The 15,401-nt window shown below is 39.2% G+C and overlaps 1 protein-coding gene across 2 annotated transcripts in view; it reads right to left on the bottom strand.

Moving 5' to 3' along the window:
• The window catches only part of FGF12 (fibroblast growth factor 12), a 543,244-nt gene extending 529,303 nt beyond the window's left edge, over nucleotides 1-13,941 (bottom strand). Inside the window, exons 1-3 of one of the 2 annotated variants that reach the window (XM_082393377.1) lie at nucleotides 13,788-13,941; nucleotides 13,499-13,641; nucleotides 1,077-1,221 (exon numbers count right to left, since the gene is read on the bottom strand). Coding sequence is in view for 1 of the 2 variants with exons in the window: in XM_082393376.1 (XP_082249502.1) it covers nucleotides 13,499-13,511 (13 nt within the window). In the remaining variant the exon portion in view is untranslated. The remainder of the gene's footprint in view (nucleotides 1-1,076; nucleotides 1,222-13,498; nucleotides 13,642-13,787) is intronic. The other variant, XM_082393376.1, reaches the window with a different exon arrangement.
• Nucleotides 13,942-15,401: the final 1,460 nt, after the last annotated feature.

Raw genomic sequence — 15,401 nt, 5'->3', positions numbered from 1 at the left:
AGCATCCGAGGCTGCAGTGTGTTCCCCAGCACCCTCACACCTTTACTAAGACCTGCATGATTCAATGGGGAGTAGAGATCAAAAGAGGTTGTGTAGAGAAAAGACAAGGCTGTCCTTGCCATCTGTCTAACCGCTCCTTATGGTTATTTGACGAAAATCATCTGCTGACCTTCATTTTCAAAATCTTGTTCATACATCTTTCACCAGCCAGGATGAGACCTTCTCTATACAAGGTGGTATTCTAGATTTCAACCATTGATTACGGCTGTCCAGTCTGGCAGGAAGTGTCTTCCTGAAACAGTTTTAAGACTTTGATCCAAAACAGCTCTATGTTGAGTTACAACTAAAGGCTCAGACTGGCAGTATTATGCTTGGAATTCATTTAAACCTTTAAGCAAACTGAATCCATCAGACTCAGCAAAAGCCATGGCTATGATTTTGTACCACAAGTTATAATGAGGCAGTTTTGAGATACTTAATGATAGCTACATTTTGTTGAGTGCTTACTATTTGCCAGGCAGTGTGGCAAACACTTTCATATACTATATACTATCTCATTTAATCCTCAAAACAACTCTGAGAATAAATACTATTATTATCTCTAACATATAAGTGAGAAAATCTAGAGTTAGGAAGATTAGGAACCTTGCCCAATATCTTCTGCTAGGAAGTAGACAGACAAAAATCAAAACCAGAATTGGGTTAAAAACTGCTCTAATTTCTTCATCTTCTCTAAAGAAAGACAGCCAAAATATCAAAATACACCATTGAAAGAGTGATGGTAGGTTGAAAAAGAACATATATCTTACATGAATCTTCATATACTTAAGGAGAATTTGAAGAACTTCATATAGCATAGTTGCAAAATGCATGCATATTAGTACCTGTATAGTGTTTGTCCTGTTATTGTAATTCTGAGAGTTGATAATAACTTATAGATCACTGAAGAGCAATTTTTGAGCCTGACACATTTCAAAAATATTTTTTGGATTTTCCACCTAAAATACCAATCTGTAAGTTTCAACGCAAAAATTTCAGGGGATTGAGAGCCAAAAGTGAACAGAAATGAAACTCACTGTTCCATTAAGCAAGGGAAGTATGTCAGCAGCAGAGGTTGGCAAAAGTCACAGAGTGCAATACTGGATCACAGCATTTCCTCTGGCCGTGGAACTGTGCTTACAGGTATACCTTGCTTTGTGCGATGGATATTTTCTTGAAAATCTAGGGAATAATTAAAGCTTTGCAAATGGAATTATACTCTAAAAGCCCTGGACTCTAATTTTTAAAAAAGACAATTGATATTAATATTTTTGAAGTATAAGTTATCATTATCTATATTATGTAATTTGTAACAGGCCACCACAATTTTCTTCTAATCTTTCATTTCATCATCAGGATTCATCATTCACTGTATCCTGTCCCTAACCCTACCTGCTTCATGGGGGCAGGGACTTTGTCTTCTCACTACTATATTCAGCACCTAAAACAGTGCCCAGCTTATCAAATATTTGCCAGATTAATGAATTAACCAATCACTTAATCTTTCCTAGTTGCTACATGTATATTAATGATGCTATACCTTTGCTCATACTATTGCATCAGCCTGGAATATTTTTCCAATGTTTCAATTCCATCCCTTCTGCAAGACCAAGCTCAAATGCCAACTCCCTTCTCTGTATTCCCACAGATTATAGTTCTGTATCTGGTGTAACAGCAGAGGGTATAAATCTTGTATTATTCATTGGTTCCTGGTCTATAACACCTAGGCAGAGTAATCCACATAGAAGATATGATATTAAGAGTAAATTTTAAATTTAATCTAAATTTTCACATGCATACCCCACTGTCAGCTCTTCCTAGGCTTCTGTTTGCGTCTATCTTCAAAACCAAATCTGTGAAGTCAGAAACTGTGTCTCTTTTCATTTCTAATCTTGATGATAAGCAATGTTCCTGGCACAGATAAATAAATACATGTATTCATTTTATAAATGAAAACATGTATTATTTGTATACACCATTAATAACATCTTTGTACTAATTAACCAGTGTGTGGGTATGGGTAATACTGGGGTGATTTTGTAGATGTGATCTTATTTACTCTTTTAAGCTATGGAGTTCTATCATGAGAATGCTACCCCATGATCCCTTATTCTGATATTCATCAATGATCAGCCAAATGTACATTTATTTCTAGATACAATACCCAAATACAAGAGAATCATAGACTACATTGTTTACACCAGGGGTTCTCAAAGTGTGATCCCCTAACTAGCAGCATCAGCATCCCCTGGGAACCTGTTAGAAAATGTAAACTCTCAGGCCGACCCCAGACCCACTGAGTCAGAGACTACAGGAGACCGAGAAATATGTTTTAACAAGCCTACAAGTTATTATAATCCATACTTACAGTTGAAAACCACTGACCAGGTACAACTGGGCAGAAAGCTGTTCTCACTATTCTTCCCTGAACAATGGAATGGTGCCTGGACCTAAGCAACAATGTCAACATTCCTATCACAACGGCCAAGTTCTCTCTTCTGAGGAAACTCAACTTCATCTTAGGCCAGACAATGGGAATAAGTAAAATTCTGATCAAAAAGATTAGTGGATTTCTTTCATTTTTGTCACTATTCTTTAATTTTTTAGCACGACTTAGACCAGTAGGTCTTAAAAACTATCATTTTAAGCCATATACCACAGCTGCATGGCATTCTGCTTGTTCCAACCTAAGGGGAAAAAAATGAGTGAACTAGAACTAGACAGAATGAAGGGAAAACTAGCGAAGCAGCAAGGGTCAGCAGTCTAAAGAAAAGTATGAACCAATCTAGACCAATCACAGCTGGTATCAAAGTAGGGAGGGTGGGCGATACCAGGGGAAGAAAAGAGTATGGTTCTATGAGAGTAAGAATGGTGGCAGCGGCCAGCATCAGCGTCAGGTAGGAATCTCATCTTGCATCAGGAATGTTCACATGAGATGGACTGAAGGATACTGAAAGTTGCGTCTGGCTCCATGCAAGGGGCTAACGTGATAGTGAGGAGTTTAAGGCAGGAATCCAGCCCCATACAGGAAGACAGGAAGTATTAATAGTAAGCCTAAGGGTCAGAGGATAATCGCAACAGCAGCAGCTGTTAATACTGAGTACTGATTTTACGCTTGGTTCATTACATAAATATAAAATATATATTTATTATATTTGTTATATATTATATATTTATTATATATTACTACACATTAATATATATTATTTGTCTCATTCATCTTGAAAGAGCCATTGTACAAATAAGGAAGCGAAGGCACAGAGAGGTATCTTGCCCAAGTCACAGGGACTAACAAGTTGCTAGCTGTGTGTCTGATTTCAAGTCTTGCAATCTTTCTACAATACCACTGAGCTTCCCAGGTAAGCAGGACAGCTATTGCAGGTGATGTGAGAGAAGGAAGGTGCAACCCCACGCTTACTTAAGCCCCTGGGGTTGGAAGCCACCTCAGGCATATGAGCAGCGGGTGCTCTCTCATAGCCACCTGACAGCAGGCAGGAACACTCCTCATGCTTCCCCAAGTCTGGCTCTGATTGGCCCACGGTTTCAGTGAGCCTGAGCCTGCAGAGATCACCATCCTGAAGGCTAATAAACTGTAAACATCATATGTGTGTGTACACAGCTGGCCTAGTTTTCAGCAAAGGAAGTACCAGACCAGAGCAAAGTAATGCCTCAGATGTTCAGTTGTAGTTAAGCTCACAGACTCTGAAGCTTGTCTGCTATGTACTAGCTATGTGACTTGGTCAAATTACTTAACGTCTCTATGCTGGGGTTTTCTACTCCCTAAAATAGGGATAACAATACCGCTTGCCTCACTGAATTGTTATGAGGATTAGAGTCACTATATGTAAAGCACAGTGCCCTATACATAGTAAAAAATATATATAAGCACAATTTCAAAAGACTGTTATCTCCTCAAATGTCCTTTCAATGTCCAATCCACAATCCAATCATCATTACCCAAATATTGCCTCTTTTTACACACTACCATCTATTATTCTTTGTCCACGGACATACAACTTTCACATTATTGTAATCAGTACATATATCCACATCACTGCTTTTTACAGTTACCATCATATCACAAGTATTTCTGATTATAACTCATGTTTATAAACATGTTAATGGCTGTTAAATAATCCATCCCATCACTAAATTTTATTCTCTGCACAATCAAGAAATTCATCTTATTAATCATGAAACCCTTAGACTTTAGATAACTTTTATCTGGAAATAAAAAAGGCTTCTTCTATCCAAAATGATCAGTAGCCAATCAAACATCAGAAGACAGAAAAGGTTTTTAAATTGAAGACAATGAAGGACTGAGTGCAATTATTTTTGAATAGTATGTTACTAATGATTGAGAACTAAAAGAAAATCAAATCTCTTTCTATAATGTGAGTAAAACACTCAGCACTTGGACTCCTTGGCATTATTCTTTTTTTTTATTTTTATTAGGGAATATGTGCTGATTAGGGTTGGGAGAGAGGAGAAAACCATACCCACCAAATCAACTTCACATATGACTGATGTATAACTAAACTAATCTTATTTGTAAAGACACATAAGTGGGAAAAAAAATATTACAGAAACATAATGTACAATCTGATGAGCAAAAATGCCACTGAGTTCACTAAAGAAATAGTAGAGACCAAGGCACCAACCATAAATCCTTAAACAAAACATAATCACTGTAGTCCCTACATAAACACCTCACAAATGCTGGTTCTTACAATCCCAAAGATGAAAAGAAACTTGCCTCTGATCCACCCTTGTTTCACAGAAGAAGAAATATGGACAGAGAAAGGAAGTGACCAGCTCAAACTCATACAAGGAGTTGGGGCAGAAATCAGGATTCAAATCCAAGTCTCCAGACTCTCAAGTCAAGATTTTTTCCTCAAGGCCACTGCAACCACCCACTGGTTGAGACATACCTGGGTCTATATGTGGTCACTATCATGCAATCTACAAACTCCGGCCAAGTAGCCATTTTCCCCCAGTCTTAGTGCTTTCTCACATGGAACCAAGTTAATTGCTCAACCCAGTTCAATTGCTCAAACCAGTTATAGACCGAACAAATTCAGTCACACAACTCACAGCATGAAAAAGCTAGCTCAAACCTACAGGGGCGCCTTAAAACTTAATGTGGTAATTAGGACCACCCTGTTTTATTTTCTGTAGACATCAAGTCTAAAAAGGATCAAGTAAAGGAAGAATGCAAACAAGCTGAAAAGGCAGTTTCTTTGTAATAAGAAAGTAGAAATCAATAGGCAAATAGAGTTATATATATTTCTTTTTAAAAAAAGGCTTAGGACACTGAGCTCGAGAGAGGAGAATAAAGATTTTTCCCAAAGTTCCTCCACTGAATAGTGCGAGCAGAAGTAGAACCAGAACCCAGGTTTTCTAGCATCTAGTCTAATATTAGTTTTATTTCATCAGAACACGCACCATGTTTTCCATGCCTCAGCGAATCACCCTAGTACACAATCTCATAATCCCACCAGTATGTTGACTCCAGTTTAAAAACCTTACCCTTAGAGAATCTAACACATAGTAGGCACTCAATAAATAATTCTTATTAAATAAATCAACCAATCATCTTGTTTTAAAATTGCTTTGGTTGTCTCCCTCACCTCAGTATTATTGAGGGTATTGCTATACTTGCATTATCAGTTTGCTTTTTATGCTGATGCAAAGTCCATGTCATCTCATTTTGAATTATTTGTAGGCTTGCAAATAAAGCATGATTTATATGACAACCTTTCTCTTGACATATAGCAAATATTTCTCTTTTAAATCCTGGAAGAGAAAAAAAAGTAAACCAAATTCAATTTTAAGTAGTGCTCGAAATGTTAAAAATATCTTGAAATGAAAGAAGTACCTTTGGAAAACCTGCTTAAATAATCTAATTTTAAACTTTCCAGATTTTTAACAATTAGAATGATCATGTAATAAGTCTTGTGAAATTCTCTAATTCGTAGAACATCTAAACCCAATTTAGTAGGTGAATGAGACTAAGGGCAAAAGCACCTCAACATTGTTTTTTTGAAGTCAGAATCATCTAGATTTTTTGTTTGCAAAAAGTTAAAAAAGAATTTCCAATTTGTCTTGGGATGAGGTTTGCTCCACATGTTTGGTATCAGTATTTGAGGAACTGAGAAAAACCCGATTGTTTCACATGGGCGATATCTGTAGGAACGAATGGGGTAGAGAGAGAGACTGCTATTGGCAGACTGGCTTGCTGCTTCCTCCTGCCTGCTAGTTAAGGGAATCTTTCATGTGTTTAGTTACCTTCTGAATGGCCTCTGAAAGCTTCCAGATTTTTTCCTGCGGTCTAGTCCCTTTGGACTGCTTCTCAGGCTAATGGCCAGTCCACAATTAGTAGAGAAACAAAACCCTGACCTCAGAATAGCAGCTTACCATTCCTTTTTTTTCTTCTACAGTGTTTACAGCCCACTTTCAATTATCTGTGCTCTCTGAATCACTGGTGGTGGGATTTGTTTCAGGTAAAAAGCCAGGCAGAGTATATGCTTAAAAAAATGAAAAAGAAAAGCTCTGTGGAGAGGCAACAGGTGTCCCCTGGGATACCTGCCAACGTACCATCAGTGCATCACAGCAGCAAAATACCATGGCCTCCCTGGGTGGGAGTCCCATGTTCCCAAAGACAGGGAGACAGAGACTGTTTCAAAAAGTAACTGGAGAGAACAGCAAACTAAAATTAGAACTATAGATATCGATCCTGGAACAAAATCCACCATATTCTGCATGCAGGGATGCCAAAGAGGATGAAGACATTGGGGGAAGTCATGGGTCTTCTTGGTCTCAGACACACACCATCTATTTACATGTCTATTTTCTAACCCAAGCCTGTAGGACAAGAATTAGTTTCTCTCTTCTACATGTTCGCTCTCTTAACACTAAAGAAGGCAATAATAAAAATCAAGGTCCAGGCAGCAGGAGTCCTGTAGTGTTTCTGACAAAGGACACACGTACCTGTTAACGTTTCATATTAATCACCCTGTAGCTTATCTACTGATTCCTAATTGAGAGTGCACATCCTAATCACGTGAGGTGCTTCTTAAAGATCCAAGTCCCATGTACCATGGGGTGCCCCGTGATTCAGATGTGCACCCCTGATTGAAAATCCTGTTAGCGGCCAGATTTTACACAGTCTATGTTTTAAACCCAACCAAGGTATAATGCTTGGCCCAATGCATCTCCATCCCCAAACCCACAAGGTGTTATATAACTGCCTTGAAACTACATCTGAGCAACATAGAGATAAATTCACGTTTTTGAGGAGTTACTGCAAAAAAAAATACATAGAATAAGAACAAATGAAATCCCTTTTGGTAAATTAAAGCCTTTGCAGAAGTCAAAGGAGATAACTTGTTGAGTGTGTATGCAGTATGCTTGCTGCTAAAACTACAAAAATGGCAAAGGATTAATTTCTCCCCTCTAGGATGAGATCCTAATGAAAAGACAAACACAGCTAATAATAATGAAAGACTATGATTCTAAACTCTAAATGGTTTATTGGTACGAGTTTAATTTCATAATCATGATATAGGGGGTATGGGGCTTAAGGTAGGCACAATAATTCTTGTTTTACAGAGAAATAAAGAGAAGATGGATTGCCTAAGTCACTTCGTCTTTCTCAGCCACTGTTTTATCTACAAAATGAAGTTAAAATATCTAATCACAAGGTTTTAAGGGCGATGACATATATTAAAAGCCCTTTAAAAAAATAGAGTGTCTCATGAATGTGACAAATTAGGAAACCCAATATTAACAAATCCAGTATAACATAATTATTAGTCATTCAGTAAGCACAAAACACCACACCTAATAGGGTCAAAAGCTTAAAGGCATAAAAGAACAGGGATAAGGGAATGACGGAGAAAACTAACTGGCCACCTCCAGACTCATTACTAATACTAACAAGCCTCATAATAACCACCTGACTCAGACAATAGGTTACTAGCCAGGTAGCTAGTCAGTTGGAACAGCTTTTAGAGTAGGTACTTAGCAAGAGTTCAAATGTTCTCCCACACAAAAATTCTGTTTAAAGAAACCAAAAGTGGAACAAAAGGCAGGCATTATTGTTGTGGAATGTTACGTGCCTCCACAGAGGTCATTAATCACTATGACTTTAGATTCTAGCCTTCTGGGTAACCTACTAGAAGTCTGAAAGATGAATGGAGAAGAGACATATGATGTTAGAAATCGGCAGCTCTTGAGCCTGTCGATGTAGCCCCAGACTATAAGCTCCTGGAAGGCAACCCAATGCACTATTCATATCACCATCCCCTACATTTAACAATGTGCCTGGAATAATGTGGCAACTCATTAAATATTTTGAATTAAATGAAATGAACTCCCTTTGATATTTAAGAATCTTTAAGACTCAGACAGGAAAAGTGATTTGTCCAATGTTACACCATTAGAGCTGGGATAAGAACAGTGATCTCCTATGCCCAATGTGTATTCTGTTACGTTTTGTACCGTGTTATATTTTACTTATCCTACAGTGGTCTCGGAGATTTGGTTGTTTGTTTTTTAACCACAAAGTAGCTTTTCTAAAAATCACTTCCCAGCTCTGATAAACTAGGTACTGCATAGACATTTCCTTTGTCTCCTGCAGGGTGAACCATTCTGATTTCAGAGAAATGAGTACTCTGTACCTTACCTACGTTGGTTCATGCCCCTGGCTTGCCTCTAATGCTGGTGTGAAACTCAGAACACAGTTGAATCTTCACTGGGAACACATGTGTAGTTCTCTATAAAGAAAGCAGGTCATGTTACTGCCTTCTATGTTCTGGAATCTAACTGATGTTTCTGGTAGCCAAACTTCTTTCACCTCTCCCAATTTACAATCTCCTGGATGCATGAACATGGCATGATTAACTAATGAAGGCTATCCAATTCAACATATATAATCTGAGTCCCTACTATGTAAATGAAAATGTTTTATCTGATGCAGGCACCTGAGTAGCTACATGAATATTAGAGATTCATATTATGCCCACAAAAAAAGTTATTTATGAATGGAGATTTGAGAGTGAGATGTTTAAGATCAGAGACTGCATCTCAGTTTTCCTTTACATTCTCAGAACTAAGCACATTGGGAACATAGCAGATGCTCAATAAATGTTTGTTTAAATAAAGAACACAAAAATTATAATGTTGATTGTAAGAAATGCAGTATGTGAGGGACAAACAAGGACTTTAGGTCATATAAAGTATACTAGTAAATATTAATTAGATGTAAGGGAGGTCAGGGAAGATCTTACACAGCAAGGGGGATGGCAAATGAACTCAAAAGAACTGAACAGAGGCACATGACAATGAGAAGAAGGTAATGTTATATTCACTCTAAGATGGGCCTCAATTTAAGCAGTCTAATATCACACTACCATGGGTAAATACCAGGACATTTTAAGGAACTCAAAATAAACCTATAGAATAAGCATTTAAAGATAATCAGGGGGGGGCTTCCCTGGTGGCGCAGTGGTTAAGAATCTGCCTGCCAATGCAGGGAAACAGGTTCGAGCCCTGGCCCGGTAAGATCCCACATGCCACGGAGCAACTAAGCCGGTGCACCACAACTACTGAGCCTGCGCTCTAGAGCCCACAAGCCACAACTACTGAGCCCACGCGCCACAACTACTGAAGCCTGTGCGCCTAGAGCCTGTGCTCCTCAACTAAAGAAAGCCCGCGCACAGCAACAATGACCCAACACAGCCAAAAATTTAAAAATAAATAAATAAATAAATAAATTTATTTTTAAAAAAAGATAATCAAGGGGTTGAAATTAAACGGCTGCAGAAAGAACAGAGAGGGTATTTTAAATGAGTCCATTTTCTGATATAACCGTGAGGCAAGCAATTTCTTCTGCATATCATTTCCATTCTTTCCCAAAGCAACCAAAAACTTATAACATGATCACATATGCAGAAGCTTCCATATTGATTAGTTAATTTCAAATCTTCTACACTGAGGTGCCCAGAGTGGTTCATTCGTAGATACAATCAGTCCCCTAAGGTCTAAACCAGTGCTTCTTAAACTTTAGTATGCATACAAATGACAAGCAGATGCTGTTGAAATGCAGATTTGGTTCAGTATGTCTGGAGTAGGGCCTGAGATTCTGAATTTCTAACAAGTTTCCAGGTGATGTTAATACTGCTTGTCTATGGATTACACCTTGAGTAGCGAGATCCTAGACCAATGTTTAACTTTGACTATCAATTTGCATCACTTGGGGAGCTTTTTAAAAATACCTATGCCCAGGTTCTACTCCAGAACCCATTAAACCAGAATGTCGACGTGTGGCCTAAGCATCTTTATGCTTCAAAAGCTCCACAGGTATTTCTAATAGACCAGCCTAAGACTGAGAACCTAGCTGGACAAAGATAAGATGTGGTACAGGAGAGGGAAAAAAAAAAAAAGAGAAGATCGGGAGCGAGAGAGAGAGAGAGAACGAGAGATTTGGAGAGGGAAAGTTCTTTCCTCACTGTAAATCAATGCTTCTCAAACTAATGTGCATACAAATAACCTGGGGATTTCGTTAAAAATCAGATTCTGATACAGCAAGCCTGGAGTAAAGATCAAGGTTCTGCAATTCTAAATCAAACCACATTTTGATTATCAAGAGTCTAAATGAGTTATTCCCGAACACAGTTACACCTGAGATCTTCAAAAAAAACACCTATGCCTCTCTCCTACCCTAACATTCTGACATAACTAAGAAAGGGTTTGACCAGGCATGAGGAGGTCTAAAAGCATGCCAGATGATTCTAATGTGCATCAAAGTTTGTGAACCACTGCAAGGCACAAATTCTGTCAAAGCTGTTCAGACTGTGCACCAACCCAAATCTCTGAGGCAATATTAATTACCATGGTACATAAGGATCACTGAAATTACACCGTAAACTGATTGCTAGGTCAATTGATTTATTTTCCTCTCCTCTTTACCCTGATAACAGGAAGTGATGCAAAGCAATAAGTAAGGAAGCAAAAAAAATTGACCTTATTTGTAAATAACTGATGCTCAACTTGCTGGAGACTCTGGACAAGCGCTCTAAGAAAGATTTTCAAATGCTGGAGGTAATGTGAAGGTTGTCAAATGCTGGCAACAAGAGTCAAGACTAATTGGGCCATTAGCCTTTTTTCTGGGATGGAGAACTCTTGAACTTTCAACTGAATCATGTAATAATACTCTGAGTATTGAAAGAGTTTCTAGTAGAAAAAAATATATATGCTTACATTTGAAAATGTCTTCCTGGAATTAAATTTGAAATCTGTTGAGGGAAGACGTTTGTACATGGCAGCATAAAGTACTTAAGATGCACCAATTCAAATGGGGTACGGATACATTCTTCTTAATACACATTTTTTTCTTCTGTAACAAAATTTCAAGTTAGCTACCATTTTCAGCTGTGCCATTTGCATCAACTCAGAAAGTGAGACCAATGTGTAAATAATTAGCCATTCTTCATATGATCAGTACCTGGCTAATTCAGTTTTGCAAAGGAAGTCTGAGAACTAACATGTATAAGGACTTTCACCATGTCTCTTGCCCGAAGCAATTATGGTACCTCTGCAAAATGACCACAGTATTGGTTTGGGGCAAAATTATTAACTGCCTTTGGGTCAGTGCTGTGATTCACGCCTGTATCACTGCTATCTGGATTTCTATAGAACTTCTGGCCTGATTCTTCCCAGATAAACTTCTGAGATTCTTTCTCCTTTCCAAAATCCCAAGACTGGCAGAACAGCTAGAATGCTACTGTTATCAGCATGAGATATAAACCACCTGGAACTCTGCATAACATGTAGCGTATTTTATGGGAAACGAGGAGAAATAAAAAATTATTACTAAGAGATACATCCTCTTTTTATGATGGGCCAGGAACTAGTGTATAAATTGGAGGCAAAAATGTTACCAAGAACCTCTGCCAAATAACCAAGTTTAATAATCAAACAGCAGGTGTCCTCTAAATACCAAAAAAAATGCTTCTTAGTAAAATGATACTCTGTCTTTTGTTTAATCTCATGTTCCAGAAATACTTAATCAGCTGGAATATTACAGACCTCTATGAGTTAAGACTTGGCTTCTCATTTTAAAATGGATTCTACAATACAGTTAATAAATATATGCCTCATGTATATTTATTGACACGGGATCTCTCATATATGTACATCATTGTTAATCAAGGAAATGCCCATCAGCAAACCATCAGAATAAAATTATCTCAATTAAAATTTGCCAGCTTGTCTGAATCCATGTTGACTCAGTTATTTTCATACTGAAAATGCTTACCTAGGTTGAAATACTTAACTCCTCTAATTAGATACTTTATTGAACAGGTACCTGCTATCATTTGACGCTTCAGTTTTATTAATCAGCCCAGAAATAGGTAACCCACCACCACTCCCTGATCCTGAGCACACTACCACAATGACTGACATTCTTGGTTTAAAAATAAAACCTTGTTTCAAATATAGCTTCTCGAGTTCTGGGTAATGAATATAGTTTCATAAAAGTTGACATCATTTCTTCTGATTTCACCACAATTAAATACATCCAGTATTCCTACTGGATATCTGACCACATTACTCAAGACTCTTGCAAGCTGGTGGGCGTTTTAAAGAGGAGGAGGAGGAGACCTGCATAGATGGAGTTAAACCCAAAGGCTATCCAATCTTACAATTTTAATAGTCATTTTGTTTCTGAGTTAAATATGCCATCAGAAGTTGATTTTTACAGTTCATTTACCAGTTAGTATGTGTATATTATGCAGATCTGCTATGAGGAGAATATTAATATACACATATCCAGAACTCGTATATGCATCATGCCTGGAGCCAAGCAGTACTCCGATGCACTGTTCTTCTTAGAGGTCAGTTCTAACGCACACTGTTCCAAATAGACCCAATTTCTCTGCTGATATATTTTCAAAATGCAGTAGGATGTGGTCATAACACACCCAGAAATACCATCTTCGTGGGGTGGGGGTGGAGAAATCCAAACATTTTTTCTATAGCAATGCATTATTGGATATCAGATACAAACATGCCTGTCAGCAATCCTACAGCAAATGAAATATATTTATTTGAACCCATCCATTCTACAGAAAACAAACTGTTTTATCAACACATCTCACCACCCCCACCATCTAAAGACTCTTCCCACCCCCCTACCTAAAACGAAAAAAAAAAAGAAAAAAAATCACACTTCACTACGCAACTGATGGAGTATTAAACACTGTCTTCCAAGCTGTGGGAGTTAAAAAGAAGTCGCCTTTCTGCCACACTTCCCTGGTGCTGCAACGGACATAGCATCTCCTCCTATCGACCTAGTATGATGCTCACTCCCCAAGCACTGCAGTCCCCTCGCCGAGGGCTGCCCTGGCCACAGGCACATGCAGCGGGAAGTCCCCCGATGGGGACAGCCTCATACCTTTGCTCTCCATTTCGGTCCCTTTCGAGTGCTGGGAAGTTCAATGGAAGTTGGCCGGAAGATGTGGGCCCGCTTCAGATTACCAAATCCAGGAAGCCAATGTGATGATTTCGCCCGTACTTCCTTTCTTCCCCTCAGGCTTCCTGAAAGATGGGATTTCTTAAACCTTGAAGCTGCAATCAGCCACCAAAGGACCCTTAGCAGCAGCAGCAGATTGCCTCTTCAGGGGATAGGTTGAGACCTGGTATTGATATGCATGCACGGTGCCCGCTCAGTTTGTTTTTTTTACCTGGGTCTGGAAGCTGCAAGCAGGAGCTGTCCTCCGAACGTGGTGCTGCAGGTGTAGTGACAGATCATCCCACTTTGCTCTCTGGATGTACAGCAGATTTGCATGGGCGCTGGCACGCATGCGCAGGGCGTCCCTTTCGGCCGCCTCCCGCTCCCCCGCCCTTCTTCGCTTCTCTCCCCAATACGGTCCTCAGTTATCCCCGCTGAAGAGCTGTAGCTTTCGGTCACAGGGAGCGCTGCTAAAACTAAACGCCGGACCGGATTTTCCTTTGCAAACTAGAAAATGGATTGGATTGGGATTGTGTTATCAATCCAATACGATTTTCCAGGATGGATTACTGAAGCCTTGGAGGAAACTGGGGTCTCCGAGCTGGGTATGGTTTTATTCAGCAGAAAGGAGAAAAGAGGAGTGTATTTACAAATCCCATTTAATGGTCACAATTTGGGGTTCTCTTCCTAGTTGCTGCAGTAACTTTTCAGGTGAACGCTTCCTCCTCTTCTACCCACTTCCCCCACTGACTTTACGTTTCTCTTTGCATTCCCATATTTGTTTTGCTTTTTTCCTCAGGGATAGAGTGGGAGTAGCCCTGGAGCTACCAAAGATTAATACTCTCCCACTTCGTTGCTACTCCGACTGAGTTTTCTTACCTCCCCGAGATCCCTTTGGCCTCCACCTCAAAACTGTTCCATGAACAGGCTCCAGGGCTTCTAAATTTTTCTGAACAAAGACACCGAGGACATTCTGTGGTGCTTTAGCTTCTTTCCAACAGTCTACCAAGAAGCAGAGTCCCCACAGGTGGGGAGGCCCTTTATTGATAAAAACTGCTTTAAAGCTGTATAAATAATCATTTTTATAAAGATGCAGAGGAAGAGTGTTTTTCTTGTATAAGGTTCTAGGGAAGGTCTCAAAGCCAAAAATCCCTTAAAGTACTCTTTTCATATTAGAACATTTTAAACCCCACATTTGTTTATTTATTTATTTTTGGCTGTGTTGGGCCTTCGTTTCTGTGCGAGGGCTTTCTCTAGTTGCGGTGAGCGGGGGCCACTCTTCATCGCGGTGCGCGGGCCTCTCACTATCGCGGCCTCTCTTGTTGTGGGGCACAGGCTCCAGACGCGCAGGCTCAGTAGTTGTGGCTCACGGGCCTAGTTGCTCCGTGGCATGTGGGATCTTCCCAGACCAGGGCTCGAACCCGTGTCCCCTGCATTAGCAGGCAGATCCTCAACCACTGCGCCACCAGGGAAGCCCCCATATCAGAACATTTTAAGAGCCCACACTATACTTAGTTTATCTGCAACATATTTAATAGGGCAAGAGTGTATTTACTTCCTTTTTTTTTTTTTAATAGAACAAATTGTCCTGAGAGAACAGTCAGTCTCTCCTTGAGAAAAACAGTCTTATTCTCAGGCATAAAAACAAATCTAGAAAACTAATATCTGGAATGGCTAATGGAAGAGCTGTGCCAATTAATCAAACACCCCAGGTTACACAAAGATCCCTCCACAGTAGACGTCTAATCCCAATTTTCAAAATATTGAAATACAATAAAATGTACTCCCAACAAGAAACCTGAGGCGGACTATAATACCATCTTCCTCTGGTGAGTCAGAAGACATC

The sequence above is a fragment of the Balaenoptera borealis genome (genome assembly GCF_965194805.1).
Source record: "Balaenoptera borealis genome assembly, chromosome: 5".
NCBI lineage: Eukaryota > Metazoa > Chordata > Mammalia > Artiodactyla > Balaenopteridae > Balaenoptera > Balaenoptera borealis.
This window is presented reverse-complemented; position numbering and strand designations above follow the sequence as displayed.